The sequence below is a fragment of the Primulina tabacum genome, chromosome 1 (assembly GCF_025594145.1).
Source record: "Primulina tabacum isolate GXHZ01 chromosome 1, ASM2559414v2, whole genome shotgun sequence".
Classification (NCBI taxonomy): domain Eukaryota; kingdom Viridiplantae; phylum Streptophyta; class Magnoliopsida; order Lamiales; family Gesneriaceae; genus Primulina; species Primulina tabacum.
Genome location: NC_134550.1, coordinates 49981980 through 49991803, shown reverse-complemented (window position 1 = coordinate 49991803; position 9824 = coordinate 49981980). Strand labels below are relative to the sequence as shown.

General features: G+C 41.4%; 1 protein-coding gene and 1 non-coding gene across 2 annotated transcripts; one reads left to right on the top strand and one right to left on the bottom strand.

Moving 5' to 3' along the window:
- The first annotated feature begins 419 nt into the window (after positions 1-419).
- Positions 420-5218, top strand: LOC142511637 (uncharacterized). The gene is made up of 10 exons (XM_075619655.1): positions 420-583; positions 820-1236; positions 1809-1874; positions 2118-2668; positions 2786-2882; positions 3006-3282; positions 3463-3597; positions 3952-4042; positions 4124-4219; positions 4899-5218. Exons 1-10 carry the CDS (start codon positions 420-422, stop codon positions 5216-5218), a joined length of 2214 nt encoding a protein of 737 aa, XP_075475770.1.
- Positions 469-574, bottom strand: LOC142521260 (small nucleolar RNA R71). Its single transcript, XR_012814113.1, has one exon. It is a non-coding gene; the product is annotated as a small nucleolar RNA R71 (small nucleolar RNA).
- Positions 5219-9824: the final 4606 nt, after the last annotated feature.

Here is a 9824-nt window from a genome sequence, read left to right as displayed (position 1 = left end):
AGAGAAGACAGCAGCAGAGACTGAAGGAACTGATGGAGAGACACAAACATGAGCATGAGGAGGAACATCGTGAAGATAGACAAGTTGAGATGCCGCGCCGCATACCAATGCTCGAGTATGCCCAACCTTCTTTGGATGGTGCACGCCCCAGCATTGTGAGGCCTATTGTGCGAGCAAATCACTTCGAAATCAAGCCAGCTATAATTCAGATGATTCAGAATACAGTCCAGTTTGGAGGATCTGCAGTAGATGACCCAAACACGCACATCGCAGATTTTCTTGAAATTTGCGATACTTTAAAATTTAATGGAGTTTCTGATGATGCTGTTATACTGTGTTTATTTCCTTTCTCCTTACGTGATAATGCTAAAGCATGGTTAAATTGTTTGGCTGTAGGTTCGATCACCACATGAGAGGACATGGCGAAATCGTTTCTCATTAAATACTTCCCTCCATCTAAGACCATGAAGCTGCGGGTGGACATAACCACATTTGCTCAATTCGAGCAGGAGTATTTATATGAAGCATGGGAGCGTTTCAAAGATCTATTACGAAGATGTCCTCATCACGAACTACCACTTGGGTTAGTCGTTCAAACCTTTTATTATGGCTTGCTTACTCCTAATCGTACTATAATAGATGATGATGCTTGTGGAAACCTACTGAGAAAACTGCTGAGGAAGGATATGAGCTGTTGGAGGAGATGGCTGCTAGCAGCTATCATCCTCAATCTGAAAGGAACAACCAGCGAAGAAGTGCAGGAGTTCACCAGGTAACTAACCTTTCCGCTATTACTGCACAACTTGATGTCTTGAACAGGAAGTTGGATGGGTTGAATATGGGTGGCATGGCTATGCGTCTTCAAGAGATATTTTGTGAAAAATTCGGAGGAGAACACTATGTTAAGGACTGTCAAGACAGTGGTCCTTTTTATGTGCCAGAAGGGGCACCTGTGAATCAAGTGGGAGTCCAAAACCGTCCAAGGAATGATCCGTACTCAAACACATATAATCCTGGAAGGATGCAACATCCCAACTTCTCATGGGGTGGTCAAAACAATCAGAATCGACCTCAGAGAGGACAACAATATGGGAAACAACCAATGTACAGATCTGACCCTCCTAGAGAAGAAAAGTCCAATTTGGAGCAGATGATGTCTAGGTTCATCTCATCTACTGAAACTAGACTCCAAAACCAAGATGCATCAATAAAAGGGCTAGAGAATCAGATTGGACAGTTAGCAAAGATGATAGCAAGTAGAGAGCCGGGCACCTTGCCAAGTAACACCGAGACCAATCCAAAAGAGCAAGTGAAGGCCATTGAGTTGAAGAGTGGAAAAATTTTAGAGTCGAGAGAAAAAGAAAAAAATCAAGTGTCGGATGAACAGATTGAGACATCTAAAGGTAAGTCTTCTAACTCTACACCAGCACCCACTGCACAATCTAAAATTTTTATACCTCCTCCTTTCCCTGCAGCACTGAAAAAAGCAAAACTTGACGCACAATTCGGTAAGTTTCTTGAGGTATTTAAAAAATTGCATATCAATATTCCTTTTGCCAATACTTTGATGCAAATGCCTAGTTATGCTAAATTTTTGAAAGACATATTAGCTAATAAGAGGAAGTTGGAGGATCACATGACGATGAACTTAACCGAAAATTGCTCTGCTTTGGTGCAAAACAAAATCCCACCGAAACTAAAAGACCCAGGGAGTTTTTCTATTCCTTGCATGATTGGTGATGTTGTTTTCCATAAAGCTTTATGTGATTTGGAGTAAGTATTAATCTTATGCCTTTATCTGTATTCAGGAAACTCGGATTAGGAGAGCCTAAGACAACCAGGATGTCCTTACAGCTAGCTGACAGATCTGTCAAGTATCCACGATGAGTGATTGAGGATGTGCTAGTGAAAGTGGACAAATTTATTTTTCCTGCAGATTTCGTGGTGCTCGACATGGAGGAGGATATGGAGATGCCTTTGATTTTGGGGAGACCGTTCCTTGAAACTGGCAAGGCCCTGATTGATGTTCAAGAAAGGAAGTTGAGATTGAGAGTGGGGGAGGAAGAGATTAATTTTGATGTTTTTAATGCACTTAAGCACACACTGCATTCTGATAGTTGTTATAGAATTGATGCTTTTGATGCTCTTGTGTCTAACTATGTGCAAGATGCTCTTAGGGACCCTTTGGAAGCCACTCTCACTACCGAATTGAGAGAAGATGAATTGGATGCAGAAAAAACCGAAATAATGACATACCTCAATGCCAACCAGCCATGGAAGAGGCCAATAAGGATGAGATTAGAGGATTTGGGAGATCGAAGAGACTTGACCCCTCAAAAGTCAAGCCTGGAGGAGCCACCGACGCTTGAGCTCAAACCATTGCCTCAACACCTAAAGTACGTATACCTAGGCGAGAATAACACTTTACCTGTCATTATTTCTGCTGCTTTGACAGATGTGATGGAGGACAAACTATTGGAAGTTTTGAAAGCGCACAAGAATGCCTTTGCGTGGAAGGTGGCGGACATCAAAGGGATCAACCCATCAGTCTGCATGCACAAGATCTTGATGGAAGACGAGTACTCACCTCTTGTGCAACCTCAAAGAAGATTAAATCCAAAGATGCAAGAGGTAGTAAAAGCAGAGACTATTAAACTCCTTGATGCAGGTATTATCTATCATATATCTGATAGTGCATGGGTAAGTCATGTTCAGTGTGTGCCGAAAAAAAGGTGGGATTACTGTGATCACAAATGAAAAAAATGAATTGATCCCACTATGACAGTGACGGGATGGCGTGTGTGCATTGATTATAGGAAATTAAATGATGCTACCCATAAAGATCACTTTCCACTGCCCTTCATTGATCAAATGCTTGAGAGGTTAGTGGGTCATGAGTTTTATTGATTTTTAGATGGGTATTCAGGGTATAACCAAATCATGATTGCGCCCGAGGACCAAGAGAAAACCACTTTCACTTGTCCTTATGGCACTTTTGCTTTTAGACGAATGCCCTTTGGTTTGTGTAATGCCCCTGCCACTTTTCAACGATACATGACTGCTATATTTCACGACATGATAGGAACTTTCCTTGAAATTTTTATGGAAGACTTCTCGATTTTTGGCTCTTCTTTTGATGATTGTTTGCAGAATTTGAAGGTGGTATTGATGAGATGTGAGGAGACGAATTTGGTGCTAAATTGGGAAAAGTGCCATTTTATAGTACAAGAAGGAATAGTATTGGGGCACAAGATATCCAGGCATGGAATAGAGGTGGATAAGGTAAAAGTTGAAGTTATCAAGAACTTGCCACCTCCGGCATCCATAAAGGGAGTTAGAAGTTTTCTAGGCCACGTCGATTTTTATCGGCGTTTCATCAAAGATTTTTCTAAAATTGCCAAACCTCTATCTTCCTTACTTATGAAAGATGTGCCTTTTGATTTTAATTCGAAATGTTTACAGGCATACAAGGATTTGAAGGAGAGCTTGGTGACGGCTCCTGTCTTGGTGGCACCAGATTGGGATATACCCTTCGAGGTCATGTGCGATGCCAGTGATACTGCGGTGGGGGCTGTGCTTGGCCAGCGGCAAAACAAGGTATTTCATACAATTTACTACGCAAGTAAGACCCTAGATGAGGCTCAATTGAATTATGCAACAACTGAAAAGGAATTACTTGCAGTAGTGTTTGCGCTTGACAAATTTCATGCATATCTTGTTTTGTCCAAAATCATTATTTACACAGATCACTCTGCACTGAAATATTTACTTGCTAAGAAAGATGCAAAGCCACGCCTACTTCGGTGGATTTTATTGTTGCAAGAATTTGATTTAGAAATAAAAGATAAGAAGGGTGTCGAGAATGTAGTAGCGGATCACTTGTCTAGGTTGGAGCTGATTAGTAATAACTGTGTAGATCATGCTATAAATGATTGGTTTCTTGATGAGCAGCTATTGGAGGTGAGACACTATTCTTGGTATGCAAATTTTGCTAATTTTCTTGTCACAGGCACACCACCACCCAATCTATCGTTTCATCAACGTAAGAAATTCTTTTTGACGTGAAACATTATTTTTGGGAGGAACCATTTTTGTTTAAGATCTGTGCAGATTCTATGATCAGAAGGTGTGTTGCAGAGGAAAAGTTTGGTCAAATCCTTAACCATTGCCATGACCGTGAGGTGGTGGTCATTTTGGACCAACCAAGACGGCATCCAAGGTACTTGAATGTGGCTTTTATTGGCCAACCCTCTTTAAGGATGCTCGTTCTTATGTGCTTACCTGTGATAAATGTCAGCGGACATGTAACATCTCTAACCGTCATGAAATGCCTTTAAATAATATTATTGAGTGTGAGGTTTTTGATGTGTGGGGAATAGACTTCATGTGACCGTTTTCCAGCTCGTTCACGAAAAAATATATTTTGGGGCGGTCGACTATGTGTCTAAGTGGGTAGAGGCAGAAGCATATGCCACTAACTGATGCTCAAGTGGTCTTGAAATTTTTAAAGAAAAATATTTTTAACAGGTTTGGGACACCACGAGCAATCATTAGTGATGGTGGCACCCATTTTTGCAACAAACTCTTTGAAAAACTTTTGAGCAAATATGGTGTCACACATAAGATATCTACTCCCTATCACCCCCAAACGAGTGGTCAAGTGGAAGTGTCTAACCGAGAAATCAAGCGGATTTTAGAAAAAGTGGTAGGTGTTAGTCGAAAAGATTGGTCTGTAAGATTAGATGACGCCCTTTGGGCATATAGGACTGCGTTCAAAACACCTATAGGCACTACACCATATAGGTTATTGTTTGGTAAAGCATGTCATCTACCTGTAGAGTTAGAGCATCGGGCATATTGGGCAACAAAAGCACTGAACTTTAACTTTACTGATGCAGGTGAACGACGTCTGCTTCAATTGGACCAGTTGGAGGAATTTCGGAATCTGGCATATGATCTCGCACTATCATACAAGGAAAAGACAAAGAGGGCTCATGACAGGCAAATCATTGAAAGGGAATTCAAGGAAGGTGAAAATGTCCTGCTCTACAACTCCCGGTTGCGACTGTTTCCCGGAAAATTGAAATCGCGATGGTCTGGTCCATTCGTAATTTCCAAAGTTTACCCATTGGGAACTGTAGAATTGCAAGATGGAAATGATGAGACATTTACGGTCAATGCCCAGCGATTGAAGCACTACATGGGTGGCGCAGTTTAGACACAACTTGGAAAGTCAAGCTCTCGATTATAAATTGAGAACTACATCTCTTTCCCTTATCTTGCATTTAATTCGATCTTTATTTATGTTCTTAGTGTTTTACTTTTATATATAAAAAAAATTTAAAGGGTTGTAAAAACGTGCAGCTTCCGCCTGAGCGCAAATTTAAGTCCGCCCGGGCACGCTCCTTTTTCCAAAAACTTGTGAAAAGCCGTGAAGTTTCCGCCCGGGCGGACATTTACACCCGCCCGGGCGCGCCCTTTTCAAATTTTTTTTAAAAAAAAGCCGAGAGTCATCCGCCCGGGAGGCCACTCACATCCGCCTGGGCGGATCGCGCAGATTTAAAAATCTGCAACCTGCTTTTCTTCTTCCCATTCGAACCCTACTCCTTCCCCTTCGATTTTCGCCCCCTTCTCTCTCAATCTCGCTCAAATCCCTTGTCTTGTGTCAATTTCAGGTACAATTAAGTGTCACCACCTTCACCAAACACCAAGGCATCAATTTTCCGGTCACCACATTTTTTTCCGACCATCGCTGAAGGAACTCCGGCCACCTCTGAAATTTTTCGGCCACCTCTGCGCTTTTCCGGCCGCCGCTAAAGCTTCCGGCCACTACTGACGTCCGGCAACACGCCTCCTACTCCGGGCTACTTGTGCTTCTCAAATAATCCACGATGGCGCCTAAGAAAGCTCGGGTAAGTCATGCCTCTTCGTCTTCATCGCGTAATTCTCAGTTATTTGTGAATGATACCGCTAGGGAATGCTATGAACATGCGAAAATACATAGAGCTCCGCTTCGCGAACGTGGTTTCCAGCTTGTGCAATACATATTTATTATAAATCAAATTGAGAATAGAAGCTGGGGAAAATTTTGTAGCCAACCGCAAGCCGCGATGGTACCAGTGGTGAGGGAATTCTATGCTAATGCGGCTGAGAGAAGCGATAGTAAAGCATTTGTGAGAGGAAAGCTGGTAGATTTTAGTTCGGTAAAAATTAATAGGGTGCTTGAGACACCGGCTGTGGATGATTCGGTATATGTGGCATGGGCAGCAGAACCCAACTTAGACCTGATGATGCGCAGAATCTGCTATCCGGGGTCTCCGTGGAAGACACCTGGATCGTACACTTGCTTCGTCGAAAAATATTTGTTAGTCCCGGCTGCGATGTGGTATGCATTTTTGGGCACACGATTGATGCCATTCGGGCACACTAGCGAAGTACCGAGGGAGAGGGGGGCTGCTGCTTTATGCACTGATCACTCACATGCCACTCAATGTGGACAGGATTATTTATTCGCAGATCCAACTGAGCATTCATAATCCGAATGTGGCATTATTCTTCCCCCACATTATCACCGAGCTATGTGCAGGCACTGAGGTCGTTTTTCAGGATGACGATGAGTGGTTGCCACCGACCAAGGCCCTTGATGACGCTAGCTGGATACAGAAAATGGCAGTATGGCGGAAGGCTTTCCCGCAGTTTGGCCCTATATGGGACGGTTTGACTTTCGATCCCGTGCCACAGCAGCCCCCACCACCGGCCCCCAGACCTCGCCGTTGCCTTTTTCAGGACCGGATGGACGAGTTTGCTGCATTCGCTGACCATCAGTTACAGTGGCAGGCTGTGAGTCAGACATATCAGGCCGCCACTGATGCCATGCTGCGTCTGTCCCTGGAAGCCACAGTGGTATTGACCCGGCCCTTATGTCACCATCTATGCCAGCTTTCCCGCCACCGTTTCAGTTCCACTATGCCGATGCACCAGAGCCGGATGCTGGTGTCATTCCCCCAGAGGCGCACGAGGAGGATGATCTTTGAGAGGGGAGACACTTATGTCCCTTCTTTTTATTTCCTGCATTCCGTTTAGATCATTTTGTTTATTTCTGTTTCTATTGCATGTGTAGGTCATATTGCATCTATTTTGTTACACACTATCTGCCTCTTTTTCTATCGTCTGTTGCATTGGGGACACTGCTCGACTTTAGTATTGGGGGGTGGATGGGTGTTGTTTTATGTGTTCATTTTTTTTGCTCTGTTGGTTTTATTTGTGGGCATTTAGTTTTAGTCGTTTTTGCATTGGAGTGTGTCAGCCGACAGTGCTAGAAGTAGCACTTGTTAGCCAAGGATGATTAAGAGGTGATGAGACATGCCCTGTCTGTCGTATAATCGCACTCCTTTAGCACATACTGTGGTAAAGACATGAAGTTTTATTTAAAATGCTGAATCCTCTTTGCACGAATGTTAGAACTAGAAGCATTCATGATAAGATGGTGAAAATTTAAAACTAAAATGGGGAACGAAGATGTTTGAAGGTGTAAATTGAACTTGACGATATTCTCTTGAATCGAGGTATCTATCAGCAGCGTTAAAAAAAAGAGAACGATGGAGATGTAAGGTGTGGGGGAGCCGAATAAAGGAATGAAATCCTATTCCTGGCTAAAGTTGGAGATGTAAGGTGCTGGAGAGCCAAATAAAGGAATGAAATCCTATTCCTGGCTAAAAATGTAAAACACGTGGATTTGAATCTGAGATGAAAGGCTCTAATTTAGTCCTTTTATTACTGTATTCCAATTCAGTCAAAAAAAATAAACTGCTGCTGGTGATTACTGAGTGCATAGGAATAAAAGAGAGTAAGATTTACACTAACAGACTGATTTAAATCCCTGACCATGGTTGAGAATGGATCCATTTGTCATTTATGATACTAGGACTAACGACACACACATACACGTTCAGTTTTATTTGAAACAATGTCTAGACCAAAAGAAAGTGCGAAGAATTGTGGTTTTTCATTGATCGACAAGGGAATATGTTGAGTTTCGCTGAGGCTATTTAATGACTATGAATTCACTGTCGAGCTACTTTGTGTCATGTTGCATTTTGTCTTATCACATGTTTTGCTCAAGGGCGAGCAAAAGGTTAGTATTGGGGGGTTGTTATAGGGGGATTTTACTTGTTTTTCATATCGTGTTATGTCCCGTTGGGTTGCATTTATCATTTAGATTGCAGACATTTTGAGTTATTTTAGCATAATTTATGTTTTCTTGTTGATCATGTGTTTAGTTGGTGAAAATGCTGGTGGATTGTGAATAAAATGAAAATTAAAGAAGAAATTCGAAAGCAATCCGCCCGGGGGCACATTCACATCCGCCCGGGCGCCTGCAAGAGAGGAGAAAATCAAGATTTGCGAGATTCATGCGCCCGGGCGAAAACTTATGTCCCCCCGGGCGCGTCAAAGAAAAATAAAAAGTCTGAGTAGGGGAGAAAAGCTTGGAAAAAGTGCTTGGAGTTGACGATTCAAAGATTTCCGAGCACAGTTCTTCGCAGATCTCGTCTAGTCTAGTATTTCTAATTTAGTTTTTATCCCTTAAACATTGTTCTGTTTATTTTTACTATGAATTCTAGTAGCTACTTAAAATATTTGTTGGGATTTAAGGGGATCCTACCCCGAACTCTGATTTAGTTAATTCATATTTCAGTTGTTGGTTTATTCTTGTACTGTTTTTCATTGTGTTGTTAGAGCGTAGCTAACTTTAACAACGTTTTATATTGCGAGTGAGTTCGAGAGAATAGCTTGTGATAGGAACGAGTAACATAATCCGTGGATCTATAATTTACATAGACATATGAAATTGGATACGCGCCGATAGTTATAGTCCTAAGGGTCGAATACTAGGGGATTTCATAGATCGACATGCAATTCGCTCTTGATAAATAATTAAAGACATTTAATTACTTCACTGAGTAGAATTAGTTTGGCATAGCTCGAGAGAATGTGTTCAATTGAATAGGAAATCCTGTCGGAAGCATACAATCACTATCGAACGAATTAATAAATTAACGAGGGGTATGTGAACTGAGATTCCCAACAAATTCATTTCTCATTGAATTTTAATCAACCATCCTAGATATCATATATCATTATTTAATTCTTGAATCTTTTTATTTTCATGTTTATTTGAGCATAGTAGTAATAATCAATCAATCAAATTTTCGTTGCTAAAGATTTGATAACTAGAAATAATAATTGTCAAATACACTCTTCAGTGGAACGATATTCGTACTCACGTACATTATACTATTACTTGACATCGTGCACTTGCGATTAATTTTTGAGCATACAAAACCATATTTTTATTAAGGATTCCACAGTGCAAGTTTTGCTCGATCAATAACATCCGCTTTTGCCCAACTGACATGAAATGCGACTTGTTCTAAATTGAGTTTTCTAATCAGTCAAGTTGACGGATTGTAATTTGGATCATCCAGTTGAGAGATATCATCAAAACACCAAAACTTGCCAGAAATTCAGTTTGTGCAGAATTCGGTTTCAGTTTGCTTTTTGTGTTTGCAACTTCACACATGAGTAAATATGTTAGAAATACAATAACAAGTTTTGTTAACATCAAAATCAAGATTGCGAACATGAAATGTTCCAACACATTCCTTATGCTTCTGATGTAGGAAGCTTGATGTATGCTCAAGTTTGCACTAGACCTGACATTGCATTTGTTGTTGGGATGTTGGGAAGATATCAGAGTAATTCCAGGTTTAGACCATTGGAAATCTGCAAAAAAAGTCATGAGGTACCTTCAAGGGACCAAAGAT

What these genes read in the sequence shown, in the direction of transcription:
- LOC142511637 (XM_075619655.1), top strand. Translation starts at nt 420, where the DNA reads ATGGCGAAATCGTTTCTCATTAAATACTTCCCTCCATCTAAGACCATG. An exon ending in CTAGAGAATCAGATTGGACA is followed by an intron (nt 1,237 to 1,808) that starts GTTAGCAAAGAT and finishes ATCTGTATTCAG; the next exon opens with GAAACTCGGATTAGGAGAGC. An exon ending in ATGGAATAGAGGTGGATAAG is followed by an intron (nt 3,283 to 3,462) that starts GTAAAAGTTGAA and finishes AAATGTTTACAG; the next exon opens with GCATACAAGGATTTGAAGGA.